General features: G+C 41.0%; 1 protein-coding gene across 6 annotated transcripts; it reads right to left on the bottom strand.

Annotated features, from left to right (window-relative positions):
* Positions 1-1916: 1916 nt before the first annotated feature.
* BBX19 (B-box type zinc finger family protein) lies at positions 1917-24656 on the bottom strand. 6 transcript variants are annotated; one of them, XM_077390345.1, is made up of 6 exons: positions 24171-24656; positions 23974-24083; positions 2964-3060; positions 2755-2849; positions 2436-2666; positions 1917-2282 (listed from the first exon to the last, which is right to left on the bottom strand). In XM_077390345.1, the coding sequence occupies exons 3-6, from the start codon at positions 3052-3054 to the stop codon at positions 2199-2201; spliced, it is 501 nt and encodes a 166-aa protein (XP_077246460.1). In that variant the 5' UTR covers positions 3055-3060; positions 23974-24083; positions 24171-24656; the 3' UTR covers positions 1917-2198. The 6 variants fall into 6 exon arrangements, with proteins under 6 accessions (XP_077246460.1, XP_077246459.1, XP_077246457.1 ...); XM_077390344.1 differs by lacking the exon at positions 23974-24083 and adding an exon at positions 3339-3647; XM_077390342.1 differs by having other exon boundaries at positions 2755-2870; positions 24171-24651.
* Between the last annotated feature and the right edge of the window lie 392 nt (positions 24657-25048).

Here is a 25048-nt window from a genome sequence, read left to right as displayed (position 1 = left end):
GAGAGAAACCAAATGGTTACCTAGGGCTTCAGATCCCAATACTAGAATCTTTGATGCCTGGACTTCAGATTCAAACAAAAAGAGGATCTCGTCTTCTGCCAAGATACAAGGGCAATGTAAGGATGGAAGATCCCAAACTTTTTGTGCCCAAAGCCAGAGGTCCTCCAGAGACATGTAACTATCTTTCTTTTTTTCCTATAAGACAAGCTTTTAGGGTGTCCATACGTGTAAGCACTTCCTTGCCGGAAATGGAAAGAGCTGGGCTCCCCTTACCCTCAAGAAATTGGATTTTACCCGAATCAAGCCATCGACCGTCCACCTCACAGTTAGCCTCCATGCCAGGCTCTGAGCTAACACGGGCAACCCATTTTGAGGGGTTTTCAGACCGTTGACACCAACGACACTTATCCCGCCACCTGAAAGTAAAATATTTACAGGGGGAACAAAACCAACCACCAGGACTATTCCTTAGTTTAATATTCCTATTGGAACTCTTCCCCTCCCCGGATACAGAGGAAGGTTTCGGTTCTGCTTTAACTCGCGAACACCTTCTACATTTGTGCCTCCATCTAAAATTGTGGTAGGAGCAGTAGTAGCACTGCCAATCCTCCGACCACCCTCCATCTCCTCCTCCAATAATCTTCCCTGCTAAGTTAAACCAAATGGTTACCTAGGGCTTCAAACCCCCAACTCACGAGCACCTTTTATCTAGGAATTTGATCTAGGGTTTGGTGGTAGAAACGAGGGAAATGGGTTAGATCTAGGGTTTCTAGGTTAAGGTAGAAGGGGAGAATGTGGAGAAGAGGTGGAAATGGCCCGTGGTGGTCGGAGCTCCGGCAAGGTCTCGGTTAGATCTCGGGTTTTTGGGTGAAGATAGAAGGGGAGAAAATGAAATAGAGGTGGAAATGGCTCGTGGTGGTCAGAGCTCTGGCGAGATCTCAGAGAAGATCTATAAACCGAACCAAAGAGTTTTACAAGTTCATTTCTCGCAATCAGGTCGACGAATCTCCATTTACTTTCTTACCAGTTTTCCTTTCAATAAATGCACAACCACTTGCCCCGAATACAGAGATATCTTAAAAAGATTTCAGATGGTGAACCTGAATCTGTTGGTGAAATTGCTGAGAAAATCTGGATTTCAATGAAGAACAGGTAGAAGGGGCTCTTTTCAGTAAGGCTGAGCTCATTTGTAGATATTTTGAAAACATAACGAATCTGTTTGCCCACATTTTCCCAAGTCACTGTTGAGAATTGGAGAAATGAGATAACAGTGATGCACTTTATCAGCATACATGGGAGCTGTTGAGGACACCATGTGTAGTTCAACTTTATACAACTAAAATTTAGTAATGTTAAGAACATGATTCAAATCTTAAATTTACTGATAGCAATCTTTCATATACAATTAAAAAACAATCTTTTATATATGACTCCGTCTGAAAAACTTGGCAATTTGGCAATTTGGTAAAGTTGCTTGGCAACTTGTTAGTTATTCCATTTGAGAATATACATGCATTTGATAATGATTCTTTGTGTTTTACTCTCCCAAATATTGATTTGGGATCTCTGTGGGGAACTGGTAGTTAGGAAACAACCTAGCAACCACCATCTTTTTATCATTTTTCTTTGAGTTCGGTTGCATAACTTCATCACATGTTGCAGTTTAATGACAGTCAAACCACTATTCTTCCAAAACCAGCCATGGTTGAAACCTAATCTCAATTTAACAACCATTGCTTCATCGTTTTCTTCTATTTTCGTTGTTTCGAGAATAAAGGACGCAATGGAGAGAGGTGTTCACAACAACCAAGAAATCTCGAAAAAAGCCTCCCAAAATGAATCTCATGGGATTATTTTATGTTGTTCTCATGAAGCCCTTCTGAAAAAAATTTAAAATTTAAACAGAAGGGAAGACAGTCTAGAAGTATTTACTAACATTTCAAAGCAAGATAATACTATACAAATGAAGCACTTACAAAATTTCAAATAATGTTGTACAATAATTTTCACGTACACCCTAACTTTTCAAGTGATGCATTATAATACAGTCTCATACATTGCAACATGGGTTACACATGATCTCCAATCATTAGTCTAAACAGCTCTGGTTTGTAGGCAACATAACCTAATCCACCAAAAAACTCTAGAATCCAGAGTCTCTATTCTTTATCAGGGAGAAGTTCTAAGGTCTACCTTGCTTACTTATCTGGGTCTCCTTTGGAAGATCCCACAGGAACCATGCTTGCAGAATCGTGATTACTACCGCTTAAAACATCCATCCCCTGCACCTCAAAGTTACAAGCATGGATGATAAACAACAAAGTTCTCTTGGTAAATGATTAGAAAGACTTCAGCCTTCTAAACGAGAATTAAGACGAATAGCAAAGATAATTTCAAAGATCTGCGAAAACCAGAGAGACATGGTAACATCATACCTCGTTATTTGAAGCCTGCCCATGAATCTTTTGCGGCCTGGTGTTGAGATCAATCATAATAGACTCCATCCTTCCTTGGTCATGGTTGTTAACATCTAGAGAAACTCTATGATTTTGAAGCTTATCTTTTGCTGTCAGTTTAGGTAGCTGGTTCTGTTCTCTCCTTAATTCAACTTGGTCGGTAGGTTGCAAAGTCATGTCATCAATGGGGCCGGGTTTATCCCCTGGAAACTATATAAAAACCAAATGGGTGTTAATTTTGTGAGCCCTTTGAGGGGCAAAGATCTGACCAAGTTTTAAATGATACAGAGTTACTAACCTCAACCCTCTGCCTAAACAGGAGATATCTTCCATGGGTTCTTTTACCTCCCACGTGTACAATCATATCACATTGCAAGCAGAGGGAAGTTCCGTCTATCTCACAATAAAAGAAAGCTATATGCAGTTTCCAAGGATAAAGAATAAGAGTTAAAATACATTTTTCAGTAAATAAAACCATCAAACTTGTCACAAAAGATAACTGCATACCAGGTGCACTTTCACATATGTCACAACGAGGAACATCACTGGGGTCCGCAAGTCCTACTCGCACATGTCGGCTGGCAAGCTTGTTACACATGTGGACCTGCCATTCCAAATTGCAGAGCTTATTGACTCATGCAAAGATGCAGAATAAGGTATAAATGGAAGACCGAAAAAGAATTTACAGTACAACCAATATGGAAAAGATATGAATCTTCCGAAGAGCATATTATAAGACATTTCTTCATGCATGTTGTCAACTTCAACCACCTAGCGGATGGTTGAAGTTGAACTTCGACAGGAGATCAGTTGGAAACCCCGGAAGGGCGGGGATTGGCAGAGTAATGCGGGATTCAAACGAAAGGGTAATAATATCTTTACTCTGGACCGATAGGTATTTGCGACGCCAATGAAGCCGAAATTAGGGCACTATTGCTTGGACTCCGGTGGTTCGCAGAGAACAAAAGCGCCCCATTAATCATCGAGGGCGACTCAGCAAATGCCATCAGTTGGGCATCAAACCGTGCAAAAGGGCCTGGCAAATCAGGCACCTCATATCGGAGATCAGGGATCTAGTAGAAAATATTAAGCCTCAATTGAACATCGTAGGAGATCAGCAAATGAACTGGCTGATCAGCTCGCCAAGGATGGTGTCCTTAGAGAGTCCGTCTTCATCGATATGATGCCAACCTGCGGGGTCAATGGAATGTAACTTTATTGTTCACTGTATGTCTTTTGGACTTTTCTAATCATGGGACTTGGGGACACCTTGTCCCCAATGTATGATTTTTTATATCAATGAAGTCATCTTTCAAAAAGAAAAAAAACATTGTTTTTCTCGACAAAGCTGTCCTTACAACTCACATTTTGGAGAACACCCTTTGATATGAGAGAAACGAAAACAAGCAACAGATTTCGATGAAACAGCAGCTTCACAATCAAACTTTCCTATTTTTTATTTGGTCTCTTTGGAGTTAATTGGGTTCTCCCCAGTCACGTCGTTGACCATTCCAAGTCGTGGGTATATGCCCCTTGGCAATACATAGGTCAGATTCTTTGGATCCTTGTTATCATTCTTTGACTGGTTTGGAAGAAAAGGAACATCAGAGTTTTCAAAGGTATTTAAAAATAATTGAGCAGCATGAAGACACAAATTTTCTCCATGGTTGCTCAATAGGCATCAAACATTCCTACCTTTAGGCTGTGTTTGGTTGCCAAGGAGAGTAGTGGAAGAAGTAGTCAAAAGGGAGGTGACAGGCATGGAAGATGTGTAGAGTTGTCTCTAGAGAAGAACAGGGGAAAAGTGGTAGTGTGTTTGGTGGGCCTCAAACTATGTGGAAAATATAGGGGTGTCATTACCAAAATAAATACTAGAAGAGAGAGAAAGGGAAGAGAGAGAGAAAAATGTAATGATTACACAAGATAAGACATTCTATTCTTCTCCTTTCTAATATCCACCAAAATAGAGTTTTTCCATTGGAAGATTAGTAGAGGGGACAAGTCCGCCACGTAGGCGCCACCTAGGAAAAAAGCTAATAATGATGTCCCCTCCATGTCTTGGAGTCAAATGGAATTTGAGCTCAAATTTGGCAACCAAACAACATCTTGCATTTCATATTCCGGGAAATGCCGAGCCGTCTTCCACGTTTTTTGCAACCAAACAGGGCCTTAGAGAAATCTCTTTTGATCTCTTTCCATGGATTCTGGGAGCAAATACATTGAGGGTCCACGACCCAAGTGTGAACCATCTCCTCTTGGGAAGTTGAAGTTGAACTTTGATGGATTGAGTCTTAGTAACCCCAGCCAAGCTGGCATCAGAGAACTTCTGGAGACTATGTTGTAGGCACTTTTGAGACAGATCGGGGTAGAGGATTATAATGAGATGGAGGTTTGGGCACTTTTCATGGTATTAGGATGTTGGTTTAGTCTTAGTTGGGTTAGATTATCATTGAGGGTGATTCCCTAAGGCCCTGTTTGTTTGAGATTATGACAACTGATTGTGAGTCCTGTTAAAGTATAAAAGATAAATAACTCCTTTCCAACACCTTAAGTTTTTGGAGAAGTTGGTAAGTTAACATGGTATCAGAGCCAAAGGTCTCGAATTCAAACCTCCTAGATAGCAAAAATCCACATGCGATGGTCAGCCCAAAGTGGGACCACATGTGCCACGTGTTTGCCAAGTGGGCCACATGTGCGGGGGAGTGTTAAAGTATAAAAGATAAATAACGCCTTTCTCCAACAGCTTAAGTTTTTGGAGAAGTTGGTAAGTTAACAAGTCCAAAACCAATTATTGGACACAAAATTAAACGTAAATTTGAACCTAATAATTGATTTTGGACTCACAATCGGTTGGCATAATCTTAAACGAACACGAAAAAGATAAGAGGGAGAATGGTTGATTCGAGGCAACTAGACCTTAAATGTGGTCAGAGAGACGATGTCAGATACCCATGGAGATCCTCAGAGGCTATAGAGGAGACCCATGACGTGTTGGAGGGACACAACATAGAGCTTTAACATGTTTGCAGGAGGTAAGGCAATTTTGACGTGAATATGATTGCTTGTACTCAATGTCAAATTTTCAGTGAAGACCCCTACAGCCTCGACAGGAATTTAAATGACCATTAGGGATGTCTTCAGAAGCCGCCAGACTCTCCCTCTGGCGGCTCCTGTCTCTGGCTTTCCGTCAGACTCTCTCATATGCTCGTGCGGCCTTAATCTTGACCATTAAGCAGGGCATTTTTAAAATTTTATTGAGTCTGGTTATCATGCGTTTTAATCCCAGGGGATTTTTAATATTTGTTGCCGGTGGTCTTTAAGCTTGTTTGGGCAAGGAGATAATCTGGTCAGACCCCATTGGGAAGCATTAAGGATAGGTATCGGGATACCAAAGTGAGAAGATTGGAATTTGGGGCCAGAAAAGTCCCTGGCCGCAGAGCTACTGAGTTTAATCGAAGTGTGCTTTCGAATGGCAGTGATTGGATGTGTTCGAAGTGCTAGTATAAAAACTTTGGCTCACGCAATGTCTGTAGGAAATGCTCAGGACCTAAGAATAAGCTCGCTCCAGTTTGGAGACCTAAAGATGGTCCCCCTTAGGTCTCTGTTCAAGATGACCTCCCGGCTCTTGATATTCCAGTCAGCCTGGTGGAGGAAAGGAAAAAGAACCTTAAGAGTTGCCTCATTGGGAGCTTGAAGTCTGGATCCTGGCTGTTGGAAGATGTTTGGGAGTGGGCTAGAAGATGTTGGGGTCTATCTGATCTGCAAAAGCCTTATTCCATCAACTCAGTGGACATCTTTTCTGCTTTGAGTCGGAATCCCAGGCCACTTCCATTCTTAGGCATGGAGGTGATGCCCTGGGGGGACACCTCTCTTCTCTTCAACTTTGGTTCCCAGCATATAACACGGGTTCTAGAACCATAAGGATCAGATTCTATGACATCCCCCTTCATGCTTGGTCCACGTCTACTGTGGAGATCCTTGGTCAACACCTGGGCCGGGTGATCCAGACCTAGCTTTTTGGCAACCATGACCATTGTATGACTTTTGCCTCGGCTCTAGTCTCTTATTATATAAATACATAAGTGAGGGGAGATGCTCTAACTCACTTATGATATCAGAGCCTTAGGGTTTCTGATCCTCTCTTCACCATTAACCTCAACCTCTATCTTCTCCATCCCTAACCCTAACCCTAACCCCAACTCCCCTCTCGCCTCCCACTTTCTCTCCCTCCCCTCCCCTCGCCTCCCCCCCCCCCTTCCTTTCCCTTCCCGTCTCCTCCTCCTCCCACTGCCCCTCTTCCCTTTCCCCTAACCCCTCCATTCCTTGCTACAGTACCCGCTACAGTACCGCTACAATAAATCGTTACAGTACCAAAAAAAAAAAAAAACCATTTCTATATCATAGAAATCTCACCACCCACCCCCCCCGCGTGAAATTCCCCTCTACCCAACCGCACTCTCACACCATTCCTCTCTACGCCACCCCACCAACTGTGAATTCCCTAACCCCCCTTTTTTGTTGACCTAGATTTATCCTCTTTCTTTCCCCTCTCTTCTCCCATGGCTTAAACTCCTAAGCTATTCTCTTTCTTCTTATTTTCTGCGGCTCTTACTCATTTCTCTCTATCACATTTCTTCTTCATGACATCAAGGGTTTCTCTCATGCCCTATTTCTCATTAGTCCCCCTCAGGAGCCGCCATCTCCTTTATTGACTTCTCTCTTGTTATTTCCTCCCGGAATATTCCTTTTTCGTCTGTCAATTTCCTACCTTCGCCTATTTACTTATGGATAGCCCAATCATTGAGGATCCCACTCACATACAGCCCTCTGGGACTACTATTTCTTCGACTCGCCCATCATCATCTTCATCCTACATCTCCTCGCCTTCTTCGATGGATGGCTCACATGCTACTGCTGCCCACGGTGTAGGTGATCGTGCTACACATGGTGGAGGCACCTTTGGCCGTGGCCGCGGTCGGTCGTGCTGGCGGCCGTGATATTCCTGCAGGCCGTGGCGGCCGCCCACGCCCATATTGCTCGCACTGTCGTCGTGATGGCCATTATATGGAGATTTGCTATGTACTACACCCTGAGCTCCATCCTTCCTCAGAGACTCGTTTTGGCCGTACCGCACATCTTGCTGCACCGGATGCTTCCGAGACCTCATCTGCTTCCGTTCCACTCAGTACTGGCCCACAGGGTGATGGGGTCCTTATGTCTCGTGCCGACTTTGATGAGTTACAGCGTCTCAGGTCTACCAACCACCCACAGACTGTGACTTTTGCTCAGCCAGGTAGCTCCCCTGCATCCTTTCTTACTAGCTTCAACTGCTGGATCATTGATTCTGGAGCCTCCAACCACATGGCAAGTACTTCTTCTTCCCTGAGTTCATTTCGTCCCCTGGTTAATCAGTCCATCACACTTGCTGATGGGAGTTCCACTCCTATCTCTGGTATTGGTGATACTTCTCCTCGTCTTGGTCTCACATTATCCTCTGTTCTCTGTGTGCCAAAGTCCCCTTTTAGTTTGCTCTTAGTTAGTCAGATTACTAAAAATCTCAACTGTTGTGTCTCATTTTATCCTTCTTATTGCTTATTTCAGGATCTCTTGACTGGGAGGACGATTGACTTGGGCCATGAGATTGATGGGTTGTACCGTCTAGACTGTAGCCCTCCTCGTACGATTTTACACAGCTCCAACGACGCATATCAGTGGCACTGCCGCCTTGGACATCCCAGCCTTGATCACTTAATGCGGACATCTATTATTCCTTCTTCTGTTGAGCATTTTTCGTGCGAGGACTGTGAATTTGGGAAACATCATAGGGTGTCATTCCCGTCTAGGCCTGTTAGTCGGGCCTCGCACCCTTTTGATTTAGTGCATTCCGATGTATGGGGTCCCTCGCAGACACCCTCTGTGTTTGGGCATCGTTATTTTTTCGTTTTTATTGATGATTATTCACGTATGTGTTGGCTTTATTTATTGAAAGATCGTTCAGAAGTGTTCTCTGTTTTTCGTACTTTTCATTCAGAAGTCACTAATCAATTTAATTGCACTCTTAAATGTCTTCACACTATAATGCTAAGGAATACTTCTCGAAATCAAATGGTTTTGAGGAATTCCTTTCCACTCGTGGTATCCTGCACCAATCTTCATGTGCTTACACATCTCAACAGAATGGTATTGCCGAACGAAAATGCGATCATTATTGGATGGAACACGCACTCTTCTATTCCATATGCGAGTTCCCAAGTCGTATTGGGGTGATGCAGTTCTGACTGCTAACTATCTGGCCAATAGACTTCCTTCTTCTGTTTTAGGCGGGTCTTCCCCTTTCTCCATTTTACGTCCTCATCATGACACATTTCCTCTCCCTCCTCGAGTATTCGAAGGTGTCTGTTTTGTCCATAACCTTGGGCCTGGCTTGGATAAATTAGATCCTAGATCTGAACGATGCCTTTTCCTAGGTTACTCACGAACCCAGAAGGGTTATCGTTGTTATAGCCCTCGGTTATGTCGTTCCTATGTCTCGGCAGATGTCACCTTCTTCGAGGCTAAGTCCTTCTTTCAGAGCCCTCCAGCTACGATGCTTCTCCCCCATCCTTCAGATCTACCTTTACCGGTTCCTGTTCTTCTTGACCCGATGGACCGTCCCTCTTCCTCGTCTTTATCACCTTCACCTACTGTGTCTCCTGTTCCCGAGACCTCTATTCCATTACAAGTACCTCCTCGGCCCCCAGCTCCAGTTGTTCAGAAGACCTATCAGCGACGTCATAACAAGGCCACTCATCCATCTCCGGCAGCGCCATCGTCAGCCCATCAGGAGCTCCTTCCTTCCACGTCTGAGGTACCTATCGACTCTCCTATTGCATCCCGCACTCGTTCTCACAGTACAACTCATCCTATTTCTTCTATTCTTTCATATGATGCTCTCACGCCTCCTTTCCACGGTTTTGTGTCTTCTCTCTCTTCTGTTTCTTTGCCAGAGTCCTTGGCTGTAGCACTTGATCACCCGGGGTGGCTCTCTGCTATGGACCTTGAGATGGCTGCCCTTCAGGCCAATCAAACATGGGATCTCGTTCCTCTACCTCCTGGTGCACGCTCTGTTAGATGTCGTTGGGTATATACGGTCAAATATTTGCCAGATGGGTCTGTTGAGCGCCTTAAGGCACGCTTGGTTGCCAAATGGTACACTCAGACGTTTGGGGTGGACTATTGTGAGACTTTTTCTCCTGTAGCGAAGATTCCATCAGTGCGTGTTCTCATCTCTCTTGTTGTCAATCACAAATGGCCTCCACATCAGTTGGATGTCAAAAATGCATTTCTCCATGGTGAGCTCACAGAGGAAGTTTACATGGAGCAACCTCCTGGGTATGTTGCTTAAGGGGAGATGTCAGCCTCTGTGTGTAGATTGAAGAAATCCATTTATGGTCTCAAGCAGTCTCCTAGAGTGTGGTTTGGACGGTTCAGTGATGTCATTATGCGCTTTGACATAAAGCAGTGTGCAGTTGATCACTCTGTCTTCAGCTGTCAATCTAAAGTTGGGTGTGTTCTCTTGATAGTTTATGTCGATGGCATCATCATCACTGGCAGCGATACAATTGGGATCCAAAATTTGAAGACATTCTTGCAAAATGAGTTATCTACCAAAGATTTGGGTTGTCTCAGATACTTCTTAGGTATTGAAGTTGCATATTCGACAAAGGGAATTTATCTCTCACAGAGGAAATATGTCTTAGACTTGAGGAGGCAGGTTTTCTTGGAGTGAAACCGGCTTCCATTCCCATGGATCCAAATGTGAGGTTACTACCTGAAGAAGGGGATCTGGCAGATGACCCAGGCAGATACAGGAGGATGGTTGGTAAACTTATCTACCTTACTGTCACACGCCCAGATATCTCCTTCGTTGTTGGTGTTGTCAGCAAATATATGAGTTCCCCTCGTACTTCACATTGGGCAGCAATTCTTCAAATTCTTCGTTACTTGAAGAGTGCTCCAGGTAGAGGGTTGTTCTTCAAGAAACATGGACATCATAAAATTGAAGGTTACATAGATGCAGATTGAGCAGGGTCTCCAGCTGATAGGAGATCTACCATAGGTTACTGCACATTTGTAGGAGGTAACCTTGTGTCATGGCGGAGTAAGAAACTGGATGTTATCTCCAAATCTAGTGCAGAGGCAGAATATAGAGCTATGGCACACACAGGTGGAGAGCTCATTTGGTTACGCTCTCTCTTGTCAGAAATTGGCTTCTCCCCATTATCTCATTCTCAATTATATTGTGACAACAAGGCTGCGATTCACATTGCCACAAATCCAGTTTTTCATGAGAGAACTAAACATATCGAAGTTGATTGTCACTTCATCCGCCATCGGATTCAAAAGGGTGAAATATGCACCGTATTTACTAGATCGGTTGACCAATTAGCGGATATGTTTACCAAACAGTTGAACAAAGCCAAATTAAGTGATAATTGTAACAAGCTAGGAATGTTTGACATATACATTCCAGCTTGAGGGGGAGTGTTGGTGTGTGTATATGCCTATGGGCATATTGGTCTTTTGTACATCTCTTATTATATAAATACAAAGAGAGGGGGAGATGCTCTAACTCACTTCTTCTCCTCTCAATCTCTTATAACATGGTATCAGAGCCTTAGGGTTTCTGATCCTCTCTTCTCCATCAACCTCAACCTCCATCTTCTCCATCCCTAACCCTAACACCCCTCTCGCCTCTCACTCTCTCTCCCTCCCCTCGCCTCCTATCCCCGCCTCTTCCTTTCACTTCCCTTCTCCTCCTCCTCCCACTGCCCCTCTTCCCTTTCCCCTAGCCTCTCCATTCCCTGCTACAGTAACCCGCTACAGTAACCGCTACAGTATCGCTATGCAGGCCTCCGAGTCAAGAGATCCTGAAATAAGCAATAAGAAGGATAAAATGAGACAGAGCAGTTGAGATTTAGTACCGCTATGCAGGCCTCCTCCTAGATAACTCGGCTTCTTTTGAGGACCTCGGTATTCAGGCCTCCGACAAGGAGTCGCCGACGATGCTTGTCCCACCGAACAAGGTGGCAGATGTTAATCCCGAGGGTAGTGTCAGTGGCAGGGAGCCGTTGGTGGGTCCCTCTTTGAATTTTGAATTGCCCAACTCCTTGCCTACTCCAGCAGACAACAATTCGTCTAGATTGTTAGATAGCAGAATCGCTGTTGTGAGTGGGAAGTGGGGTCAGCCTGGAGAAGGGATGATGCTGAAATCATTACATGTAGCAGTACATGACGAGAAAGGTAAGGCTCTTCGAAAAGATATTGCTAAAGTTGTACACTGAAGTCGGCAAAGGAGAAAAAGGCCTTAAAAATAAAAAAACAGATTTTATACGGAGATTAGAAGTACTAAGAAGAAGAGTTTACTTATTGGGAAAGGTAATATACCGCGTAGAGGTACTAATCCGGAGGCACGGTTGCTAGCTACACAAGGTGGCCTTTCTGTTTTTAAAAGGAAACTCATATGCATTTTTAGGAAAGAGAATTACAGGAAGAGAAAACTCGTATCCGACTCACAACAGCTTCTTCGAGATTTCGACAACTTTACCGATCCAGCTATGACAGGGAAGGAAGTGAACCAATTTAGCAACACTTCGAATGTCCAAGACTTTACATTCGAAGCTGGAGATTTAGACCTTCTGAAAGACCTGAGTTATAATGAAAAGCTGGCGAGGAAGGAATCACCACGCACTCCATGTGAGGTTTCCTTGAGCCTGCTAAAAAAGCGATGGGCTTAGTTAAGGAATGCTTCCAGCGGCAGTAAAGGTAATGGCCATAGTTCTTCCGAGAAGACAAATGACAAGGAACCGCATGTGCCCCTCCTCAAACTCCCTATCTTTAGTAAAATCTTAGAGAAGGAAAGGCGCTCCTGTAGAAGTCTCTAGGAGGAAAAAAGGGCGGTAATTAGGAACCCGGAGAAAATGCGAGCTGGCCCGGTTGATGAGCCCATTGTTTCTCGAGACACGTTAGGGTTGGAAGTAAGCCAGCTGGTCGAGGAGGGTCTAGCGCCTAGCATGGATACTAAAGATAGGGGTAAAATGATGGTAGATAGTTCAGGAGAAACTGAGAGTCGAGGGTTGTTCTCGGAAGAGTTTGATGATCTGTTAACAATGGGGGACGTCTTTGGGATTGGATATGAGGAGGACTTGGGGGCGACTAAAGATATGTTCTATGGCGGCAGAGACTTGGAAGAAAAAAAGGAAAGAGAAAAAGAGGTTGAAAAGAAGGCTGGGGAAGGGTTTTTTGATAAGCAATGAGCTCCCTCTCCATTTTAGATCTTTCACAATCACTTGGTGTGAGTTCAGGATGTTAGAATTTTCATTTGCTCAAGAGAATCTGCTCCTGGGCCTTGGCACAGCTGTTTGAGAAGAGTTCTTCTAAGTTACCTGGTAGATTTGTTAGATGTGTATATACGGGGAAATTGGGGAGGACAGTTATAGTTTTTTATTATAGAGAGATGAGTGTCATGGTTACATAGCAAAGAGAACGTATTCTATCTATATCCAGAGGAACTACAACTTCAAAGGTTTTGGCTTGAGAGATTATGTCTTTCGTTTAAACTAGACTTAATCTGGGTACTCTTCATTTGCTACTTTATCTCTTGGAGTGCGGTGATTACTCTACAGCTTCAGAATCTGAGTTCTTGTTATGATTACCTGTTTTAGTAGGGTATGGGTTAACGGTTAAGGAGAGGATTCAAGATGCAAAAGGTCGCATTTTGAGCTATAAATGATAGGTTATCACCGGTAGGAAGTAGGGAAGGAAAAGACATGTATCTGTAAGTGTTTACTTTGATGTTTTATTTCGGGCTTTGGGTATGCCCAGCCTGGCTTCTTATCATATCATGTAATAGGATGGGACTCCTGGTCCCATCTGCTATCTTAATATCAATAAAATACCTCATTTTTTTCAAAAAATGATTGCTTGTACTAGGATTGCCAGAGTCAAATTTACTTCTTTTTTCTTTTTTGAAATGGAAGCATCGATTTTACTGTTTGATAAGATTGCTCTTCAAGGACGTTTAGATTTCAAGACTGCTTTCTTTTTCTACCCTTATAAATTTTTATAGCTATATTTTGTCCTATGTTTTGAGTTTTGCTTTACTTCTGTAGGACCATGTTGGTCATTGGGGCTTGCACTTTTCATCAAGGTTTCAGTTTTTTACTTCGATATGTCAGTTTCGGATCAAATTTTCGGTGAAAATCCTGTAAAACCACCAAAAAAAGCATGGAAATATATGCAAATGGTGGACAATTTAGATGAAACTTCTGAAAGTGCTAGAATAAGCACAAATACACACTAAAAAAGCCATCACATAAGCGAAAACACCACTCATAATGGTTTAAAAACATTGAAAACATAGTGACATGTGCAATGGATGTATGATAATTCAACACACACCACATTTTGCATGTGATGCATATATTCATAAAACATACACAACATTTCATGTTAAATTTATATAAATATAATTATATGACATGAACTCGTATGTTGTATCACTAATACACTTACAGTTTTGGTTTCAAATTAAAAGGCATGCTTCTTTTTTAATTAAATTTCATCACTCAAGAATTATTTTTTTCTTTTCCAGCATAAGATTTTAGTTGATTTGTTTTCGGTTATCCAAATAAGAGTGAACGTTAGAAAGAAAATTCCAAGATTAGACGTTTGTTCTAAGAATTGGACAAAATTGAGATCTGCGGCCCAAACACTAGCTTTGAATCACTCCCAATGCTTGGATGCACAATGCCTAGTTGTATGCCCCAAAAATTGAGGCACAAATCCATAGAAATGTTTGAAATCAAAAGGCTTCCAAAAGAACCAATATTGCAATGAAGGATGCATGAGAAGATAGACAAAAATAATGCTTTAGGCTCCATAAAAACATTGTCATTAACTCATTATTAGTATTGTCGCCACTAACATTAATGAAAACAGTGCAATTCTCAAATTTCATACAGAATTAGTTTGGAAATTGCAAACATAAATATCCCATGTCGTTTGCATCAACTTTCTTGTTAATACATTTATAGATTTATTTCCACATAAAAGAATGGATTGGTAACGACATTTGTACACGTTTAAGAGGTGTTGTGCTCTTAAGAACCAGTAGAATGATTTTTATTATCACTCGAAGTTTTCTCTAATGGTATCTATCAAGTTTCAAAATCAGTGCCCAATGCACAATAACGTAATGATGGAAGCTAATGACGAGAGTATAAAAGGATTGAATGCTTAAGCAATTGAAAGCAATTCATTAACAGATACAAAACATCAGATGGGTATCCACAAGACCTGAAAACAATATGATCGAATTCTGACTATTAAACAGTGCAACAAGTTGGTTAGCTCTGAGCAGTATGCTTGGCATGGTGGGTATCTTAAAGTCATCGATGACTCTCGCACACAGTCAGACAAGCCTGGTCTGCAGGCGTAGTGATGGACCCACAATAATAAAATGAACAAAGAGAACTCTTGTACAGAATATTTTAATTCAACAAGCAGAGCTAATGTAGAGTGTTTTCCTAAGAGTTTGTATTTTAATAGGCAATAGAGATTACCTCTCTTGTGTTTTAGTTGTATTCAAAGTAGTATGAAGTCTATATCTAGAAGAGATGGGTAAGAGGTTGTAAGTAGAAGAAATTCATTCAAGCTTTAGATTTTTCATAATTTGGCTTTCTTCAACATTTGCATACGATAAATGGTGTAACAGCCTGTACATTCTTGAGAAAAAATCAAAAGAATAGTCAAGTGTTTATACTAATATCTTCTAGTGTGTGCATGCTTGTGAGTTTTCTAGATTTCACAGCACAAAACTCAAGTGATATCAGAGTGATGTGGTTCTTTGGGAGAAGTTCTAATAGTAAGATATGTTCACAGATTCGATACTCTGCGAGTAGCCAATAGTGAACATGCACCATCGACAAAAAAAATAGATTTGAAGAAGATAGTAAGTGGTGCGAGTTTCTCGTTCTCGAAGAAACTGAACCACTCTGACGCAACGTAATCCCACATTTGTTATTTGTGAGCCTAAATTGGAAACTCACACTTGAGCCAAGAAAGAGGGGAGAAGCTGTTGTTCGTGAGAGAAACTTATTCAGGCAATTGAGGCCCACTCCTAAGTGATACTAAAGTTTTAGTTGTCTTTTATTCAGGGCAACAAGGGAAAGTTATATAACATACATTTCTCTTTATTTAGGAGGAGTTTTATATTTTAATAAACAAGATGTTTAGGGTTTTGTTTCTCAGAAATATCTTCAAGTTCTGTCATGGATTTGCTACAAGAACTTGTTCGTGGGAGTTTTCATGAAAAGAAGCTCCACTTTCGCTAGCTTTTCTGTAGATTTCAGCAAAGCTATCTGTGGAATTTGATCCACGGCTGTAAACAACCTAGATCCAAATATCTTTTGGCGTAATTTTTTCGTATTTCTGGTTTATGATCCAATGGAACATGTGTTGCAGTGATATTGTCTGCGGTTATTTACGTTTAAATCAATTCAGTTTTTAGTTATCTAATTTTTATTTTTTTTGATACGTAATCGGGGATTGAACCTCTGATCTCTAGTTAACACTTATTACTAGATCCACCCATCGACTCTTGGGTTTTATTTCTCTGATAAATTCCATCATATTTGGCATAAGATTGTCAATTGTAGATTTGCTTTTATATCATTCGGTATCAAAGCATCAATTGTAAATTTTTTCTATATTAATTGGTATGAGCCAAGACGGCAGGGATTGAGCCTCTAGCTCAATGGTCAAGGCTTTGTTCTTCAACCTGGAGGATGGAACTAGAGGATCAATCCCCTCCAGTCCTGAAACAAGTGAGAATCACCACCAAAAAAGCAGTAGGACTCAAAGCTCTTTATTTCTGCGATAAATTCCATCATATTTGGCATAAGATTGTCAATTGTAGATTTGTTTTTACATCATTTGGTATCAAAGCATTAATTGTAGATTTTTTCTAAATTAATTGGTATCAGAGCCAAGATAGCAGGGACTGAGCATGTAGCTCAATGGTCACAGCTTTGCTCTTCAACCTGGAGGAATGAGCTAGAGGCTCAATCCCCTGCAGTCTTGAAACAAGTGAATAATCGCCACCAAAAAACAGTAGGACTCAAAGCTTGGACGATCTGGATCAAGAGGAAATGGCATTAGCGGAGAAAATACTAGAGTGTTAACTGAGCTTGGAGACAAACTCCACAAGCCTCCATTTGCCCTTGAAGAACTTCTCTCCGCAACAAAGTTGAGGGCTGTTTATCGAGTGTGGAATAATCACTATTCAAGTCACTGCTAATTGCAGTTCACCACTCAATGAAGGTGTTGATAAGCAAATAATATTTCAACCTTTAGATGCGGATGTGAAAGTTGTTGTGGCATCATGTAGCAGTGTGATCACAAGAATAACAACACCATAATCTCCCAATGATTGTGAATTAATGAAGGATATTTTCAAGATGACAATAACGATAATTGAAATTTTTATTGATACACGTCCAGTGATTCATTTTCTGAGTGTTCCAATTCTTGAAACTGTGCAAAGATTAGGTCATGTGTTGCGATGCTCGACCTCGAATGTGATGCTTTATTTCTTGAAATGTTCCACCATTTTCTGAAAAGCATAAGAGTCATCTAGACTGTCTTTTCCGCTACAAAAATAATTATGACATTGGTATTGAAAGAGTGAATATATTTTATCCCAGTTTCTCAAAATGTGGATGTGAGTCAAAACAAGGTCAGTGCAAATCCTAGTCAACTCGGACCAACGCGATCAAGTAATCGATTGATGTGGCTAAGTACTCGGTTGATGCGGTCATAACACGAGAGAGTCAAAGGAGTTTTGATTGACTTTGAAGGAAAAAACACGGACTTCGACAAGAACGCGACCAAGGTAAAAGGGAATTTGACTCAAGGAAGTCCACAATGACGTGGGGGAGTTTTGAAACAATGTTTTATTGGAGCTTCTCTCTCGCCTCTTAAGTATTGTGAAATGGGGAGATTAGGATCTTTTGCCTATTGCACAGATATTGGGAGAGAAGGTAATTGCAAACTGTGTTGCTAATGCAGAGTAGCGATGCGGAAGCTCTGATGTATATGGGTACAAGGCTTTGGAATGGAGAGTAGGTTAATAGTTGGGATGTGAGCAAGAGGTGAGGGATGTGATGGCATTGGAGCAGATGTCAGATGAGTTTGTGGTCGTCTAAGGTGGTGGTTAAGGTAACTTTCTGTTGGAAGAAAGGGTGAAAGGTAGGAGGTGGAAAACTAATGAGGAGGTTGGGTTTGGTAGCTTGGGTTAGGCTCAACAGTGAAGATATGGATGGGATTTAGTGAGGAATGGTGTAGGAGGTTTAGAGGTAGGAGGTAAGCTTGGAAAGAAGAAACTCGCTTGGATTCAAGAGGATGAAAGGTATGCTAAAAGGATGGAAGTTTGGATGGTGAAAGGTATGGTGAGAAATCTTCCCCTAGCGCTCTCTTTCCATTTCAAAGAAAAAAGGATGGAAGTTTGGAAGTGGGCAGCTAGATAGAAATGTGCAGATTTCTGCACCTTTCTGGGGAGCAAAACTTACGTGGGGTTTGGGTGTAATAGTGGGAAGTAGAATCTGCTTTCACAAGAGCCAATATTGGGCTTGAGAGTACTATGAACTTGTGGATGAAACTGTAACAGCTAACAAAATCTCAGCAGTAAGATTGTTTAAACTTTGGTTGCAAGAGACTGATGTTGCCCACAATTAATAAGTTAGGAATTATGAACTACAAGTGGCTCTTTGCATTGACTGCAACCCTATGAAAACTGATTTCTCTGGCTATTTGCAGGTTGAAGAACTTCAGCAACTAATACATGAGCAGCAGGGAGTTTCAATCGCCGATTTGAATTTCAGCTGGCTGCGGGATTGTGAACCTCAAGGGAGGAACCGAGAATCTTTGGGAAAAAACACAGCAGCAAGGGCTGCTGGTTTCTTTTTAATGGTAGGGCCTGCTGGTTTTTGGTGAACAACGTTTGAAGAAAGAGCAAGCTTGCACTGAGACAAGATATAAAAGATATAGATGAGTAAGAGCAGGCGAACCCAATTCATGGGCTCTGTTATTGACTCTCAAGCAAGTAGAAAACATGCTCAGATGAGCAGGGGAAAACTCACAAGATTTCCAATATTCATGAGAGAATAATTTTCATTCAAAAAAGGGATGCTCTTAATCATAGTAGTAGCCCTATTTATAGACATGATTTCCAATAGTTGTGAGAGAATAATTTTCATTTAAAAAAAAATGGATGCTCTTAATCATAGTAGCAGCCCTATTTATAGAGTCGTAGTCCCTTACTTTCAAAATAGAATTTCTATTCTAAGAGGAACTCTAGAACAAAAATAAAACAAACCTACTTCTAATTGGATTAGGCTTCTATGCCTAACTAAACAACCCAAACTCTATCTCAAGTGTAAAACCAACCTTGTAAAGTCTATCTAAAACTAATGAAATTTATTAAACTTCTAGAAAACTTGTCAACATCTCAAGACTCCCAAACGACTAAAACACTCTAAAAAATGAATTCACAAGGACTCCTTATTTGGTAGTGATGAAATTATTTATATTGATCTTCTCTCTCCTCACGGACCTATCTCGGACCATTGATTTCGTCGGCGCTCTGATCTTTCGTTGATATAAGACAATCGACCTCCAGAAGGCATTCATCTGCCATAGTTTCAGCCAGATAGACGATCTGGATTTTCTGACTATTGAACTGATGGTCCCCAACAGTCTGATAAAGGATCTGACATTCTTGATCGTTGATCTGCACGATCTAGTAGGATGCACCTACATCGCATCTTAAACCTTACCTATTATAAGAAGTGCAATCTATGGGCAATTCTTTGAATGACTCCAGTAAAATTGTTGTTGTTGTTGTTGGATGCCAAGTGACAACAGATGCCCCAGAGCATAGCGATTTAAATGCTTCTGGTAAACATTTGGCAGAAGAGACCAAATTAGCTAGATGGATTGGTTCTGATGAGCCATCGCAGGAGATTGAATAGATGGTGCCAGAAGCAGCATATCCTTGAGATGTTGATCTTGCTTTGGTTAAATTGCCGACATCAATGGTTAGTAATGGTACTGATCAAACTGAGAATGATGATGCCTTGCTTGACACAAATTCTCCAAAAAATAATCCTAATGTTAACATCATAGTAATCAGTCCAAAGCTATTGCTGCTAAAAGTTGAGATGAACCTGATCGTTTGGAAGGCTCTAAAGACTTTCAAACCAGAAACGATGCCCGAGCAAGCGGCCATAAAGACAGGGAGTCAAAAGACGATTAATGATAATGCCTACAGGGGGCTGTGGGCTCTGGATTTGTGTGTTATTGACACTTTCAACATTTTCTCCTAACCAGGGGAAGCATGGAAGCGAAAGCTTGAGGGCGAGTTACTTTTCCGCAAGAAGTGACAATGCGGTGCAATCTCACTTTGTTGTTTGCATGGTTTTAGATTTCCACCAAAACCGACACGAACGACCAAAATGTTTCTGTTTCCACCCCTACCTAATTGTTTACTGAAATTGAGACACATATCAAAACCAAAATTGCAAGTATATTAACGGTATACAACACCACTATGTGTTATATAGTTATATTTATATGAATTGCATGCGAAATGTGGTGTATGTAAATATTTAAATGAATTGCAAGTGAAACGTGGTGTATTATTATGTATAAATGTGTACATGAATTACATATGAAATGTGGTATGTACTGAATTATTAAGCATGCGGAAAGCACATGTCACTAGGTGTTTGAAGTTGTTAAACAACTATTGTTGGTGTTTTTTGCTTCTCTGATGGTTTTTTATAGTATATTTGAGCTTATTTTAGTACTTCATAAACTTGTATCTTAAATGTCATTTATTCGCATATGTTTTCATACGTTTCCTTAATTTTATAGGATTTCTACTGAAATTTCCATCCGAAACCTACATGTTTTCAATGTGTTACTATCGAAACGAATTTCGATATCGAACCCAGAAAACTTGGCTGTTGTGACCCTCAATTAGGGCCCACACATGAGTCAAGAAACAAGGGAGAAGATATTGTTCATAAGAGAGAATCCTCTTGAGACTATTGGGGCTCACTTCCAAGTGCTACTTAAGTTTAGTTCTCTTTTAGTTAGGTGGCGACCATCACAGTTTATGTTTTATGTCATAGGAACTTTAAATTATTAAATTCTTGTTTTAGGTGGGAGGCATCAATTGCTATTCACTTGCTTTAGTTTGTTTTGTTTCCACCAATAGTTATAGTTCTACGAGAACTCTATTAGGCAATAAAGAGAGGGCTATATAACGCACATTTTTCTTTGTTTTGGAGGAGTTATTTATTAGAATAAATGAAAAGTTCAGGGTTTTGTTTCTAGGAGAAACATCTTCATGTTTTGTCATGGATTTTCTACAAGAACCTATTCATGGGATTTTTCTTCAAAACAAATTTTACATTTGAGAGCTTTGTTGCATATTTTCGCAAAGTTTTCTCTGGAATTCGATTTTAGGTCATAATCAACCTAGATCTAAATTCTTTTGGATGCAATTTTTTGTACTTTTGCTTTTGATCCAATGAAATGTAAGATGTGATTTTGTTTGCAGTAATTTACCTTTAAATCACTTACAGATTTGAGTTACGTACGAATGCAATCCTTAAGGATGTGGAGGGATAACAAAAGGTGAAATTCTTACAAAATACTTAGAAAAGGTTTTCTTCTTCCAGCTAATAGTCTAAAAAACGGGCTTGAAAATCGGTCAGCAACTTTGTAGCGGGAATGCACCTACATCATTCTCCCCCGGTTCAACGTCAACTAGTCCCCGAGTTGACTGGGTCACTTTCATGATATGGAATAAAACAGTAAAAGTAGTTGAAACTCCATAATCACCGGGATGATTGAACTCGAAACTAACCATCCGCACGATCTTGAAGTTTGCCAAACTTCCCTTGTTCAAGAAGACTCGTCCTCGAGTTTGAAGTGTAGAAGAATGTTAATCATCTTAAATATTGAGGAGCAAACCCTACAACATAATTCCAAAGACGAAAATAGAATCCATCTCCATCTTGAACATCATGCTTGACATCATGAATATACGCTATAGGCTTTAATGTCAGATCGAATAAAAACGGATCATTGTAAATGGATGAAGAAATCAATGTAATAATTTTTCCACCCACCTAACTCTTCAATCTCCATTGGTTCACCCATTATGTTGTCCAATCCAATTCTTTTGGTGATGAAATTATTAAATTGTTTTTGAAGGTCATCATCTTCCTCGTTAGATTCAACAAGTAGATCATCGGATATACCATTGTCCTTGGTCTCTTGATCAAATTCGTTCTTGTAAAGAAAAAAGGTAATATCCTTCCCTTTCGTGTACCATGCAAACTTGAAAGTCATAGGCCTCATCTCGGTCTCAAGGTTGATGCTGTCAATGATAAGATTATAAATCTCTTCAATTGACGTATATCCTTTATGAAAAATATTATGCGACAACCCGTCATGAATTTTTCCTAAAGGATTCATTTGGCCAACCCCAACTAGTTTGGGACAAAGGCTTTGTTGAGTTGAGTTGAGTTAACCCGTTAGGATTTTCTTCCACTTTGGCCGTATTCATAGCATGCCGAATAACTAGCACCTCGCCGCGATCGTTCCAAGTGATCTCGTCACCGTCAACATCATTGTATTCGTCAAAATGTAGTTTCATCTACAAAATTTGATACAATGGTAGTAAGGCATTCTATGAAGATATTTGATTGTATCTTTCCTTCAGACTTGGGAACCTCCACCTTAACGTCGGTGAAACGTGGACGTAAAGGGGGGCATCTCGAAGAAGAACTGTCACTCTCTCCTTGGTGTTGGCGTGACAGAGCGAAAGGGTTGACGTTCGACTCCGATCCATTACTTTCCTCCACCTCATCTTGAAGCTCTTGTAAATCTAACCTCTCGGTGAGGGTTTCGACTTGATGCCTCAATTCCTCAATATCACGAAGATCCCTCTCTCGGTTGGGAGCCTCAGTTTCAATCAGACCTCAACGACATCAGTTGGCCACTGAGAAATTCGAACTAGCGCAAATTTGTCGTTGGTAAGCACTAACGTAGGATCGCCTCACGATCACCGTCGCAAGGTTACACCTAGATGCGCTGATACCACTTTGATACCGTTCGGATCGACGAACGCAATCCTAAGGGTTGTGGAGGGAACAAGAAGTGAAATTCTAGAAAATACTTAGAAAAGCTTTTCTTCTTCCAGCTAATAGTCTAAAAACAGGCTCGAAAATCGGTCAACAGCTTTGTAGCGGGAATGCACGTGCATCAACTACCCATTGACTCTTTGTTTTATTTTTGTCATAAATTCCATCATATTTAGTATTAAAGAATAAGAATTGTCAATCGTAAATTTTTTTCTACATCATTTAACATCACAACATCAATTATAGATTTTGTCTATATTACACTGCAACTATATGCTTTGGATGTTGTGTATGCAGTCCCATCTACAAGAACAATAATTGCAAAAGGTAACATTAACGGCACAATAGATTTTGGGATTATCTACCGGAAGGAAGTTGCATGAGAGGTAGTGGGGTTTTGAACCGCAAAAAATGCAATAGACTGAACAATGCGTAGATATACTACCAGATACATTTAGCCTTGGATCATAACCTAGCTCTTGGTATAACAAGAGAGACTCGACAGTGTCAATATCGATCACCGATGCCCAATACAGGGCAGCAGCAATGGCAACATAAGCGTGAGTGGCTCATGTTGTTGATGTCAAGTAACCTGGAGATTGCTCTGTGGGACTCTATTGGAATAATACGAGTGCAATCCCATTGTCAAAGAATTCGATATTTCACGCAGTGATGAAACACATCAAAGTTCATCACCACTTCATTGGAAAGAAAAGTATTGTAAGTCGACATTGATGTGTTAAGTCTTACGGGTGAACATGGCAGAGGTGACCAAAATTTTCACAAAAGAATTGTCTTTTTCAATGTTCTCAGAGTGTAGAGGAAAATATGGTGCCACTAGCAGAGAATTCAGCACTGAGGTGGAAGTGTAAGAGTCATTGCCAAACCGCACACACATCAAGAGGGGTCGGGCTGGAACGCTTATTGGCAGAGCCACAAGATGAAAACAGACTTACTGTCTTGTGGCATATCCTATTCAATTCTAAGCTTAGGAGAAGAATCTCGATCAAACGCGAATAAGAATGTCCTACTCAACGAATTTCTGAAAGTCAAGGATGGCATATTAGATCTGTTAAACATTCATCATTTAATGCCTTCAAAAGCTCCCTTTACCAAATCCCAATTTTGAATAGCAATCCCAAATTGGGTAGTAAACCCAAATTGACATTTAGGTAGTAAATCCAAATTGACTTCTAATCTACGCAAACCCAAGAATCTAAAATAAGAAAAGACAAGATAAAAGCAACAGAGAAGTCAGCTACCTAATTTGATCTCAGCTATACACCAATCATATGTAATGACTTCTCCAAGAAGTTGCCAAATCAGATATCCAATCAAGCCAAACCAATCTAGGGTTCTTGCCATTCAAAGCCTAAGAAACGAAAACAAAAAAACCCCAACCTAGGGCTTTAACATATACCAATCAATTAAAAGAAGATATGGGTAATTAGTTCTGTACCTGATCATCACAGGCTCGACAAAGGGCGGCCTCGTCTGCAGCACAGAAGAGAATCGCAGCCGCGCTCTCGCAAACATCGCAGAGGGTTCGCATAATTTCTTCCCTTTCATTTCCCCTTTCTGCGCTTCGACATTATATGATGGTGACGATCTGTTCCTTCTATTTGTCGTCGTCTCTGCTTATCTTATACGGCGGAAAAAAGCAGAGAAACGAAAACCCAACTCAGAGTAACAGAAATCTCATGAAAAGATGAAGGACAAAAAGAGAGAAGCAATTGGATTGAATTTTTTACATAGAGAGAAGAGAGAAGGGATCTGAATAGATTTGGATTTATTGTATTTTATGTTTTAACTTTTCTTTAATTGGGTTGGCTGGCAAATGATGGTGGTGGAAAATGGAGAGAGAGAGCGAGAGCGAGAGCGAGAGCGAGAGATTTGTGTGGCCACAAAGTGGAGGAGATTGACTCTGAGGCGTGGGGAATGGTGAGAAGGAAATGTGCGGTGTGCTCTTTTTGCATTTAGTTTTCAGCCACAAGAAAAATGGGCCGAAATCTTCTCACGTATCAAATCCTACCTCACTTACTGATGCAACATATCTAACCTGGCCCAACAAACAACCTCTCTCTCTCTGACAATGTTCTGCAAACGAGAGTCACATATCGAGTGGGACCCACAGTTCTATCCGATCAGGTAGAAATCATTAGAGGTGCTAATATATCCACTTTGGATGTGTTCCACTTGTGTCTTGCTCATGATCAGTTCATGACCCCTTTTCGATTTTAAATCCTATTATTTGAGGTTAGGTCACGATGCATTTCAAATTGAACGGTCCATCGACCCTCGTGGTCTAAATCCTATTATTTGAGATTAGGTCACATG

Source organism: Tasmannia lanceolata, unplaced genomic scaffold, assembly GCF_043159265.1.
Source record: "Tasmannia lanceolata isolate RefF3 unplaced genomic scaffold, GAP_Taslan_0.1 ptg000011l, whole genome shotgun sequence".
Taxonomy (NCBI): domain Eukaryota; kingdom Viridiplantae; phylum Streptophyta; class Magnoliopsida; order Canellales; family Winteraceae; genus Tasmannia; species Tasmannia lanceolata.
Note: the sequence above shows the minus strand (reverse complement) of the source record. Positions and strands in the feature narration are given on the sequence as shown.

Coding starts and splice junctions, on each gene's coding strand:
- BBX19 (XM_077390340.1), bottom strand. CDS start 24,263: ATGCGAACCCTCTGCGATGTTTGCGAGAGCGCGGCTGCGATTCTCTTC. Junction 3,061..24,170: donor GTCGAGCCTGTGATGATCAG/GTACAGAACTAA, acceptor TTGGAATGGCAG/GTCCACATGTGTAACAAGCT. Junction 2,667..2,754: donor TGTTTAGGCAGAGGGTTGAG/GTTAGTAACTCT, acceptor GTTTTTATATAG/TTTCCAGGGGATAAACCCGG.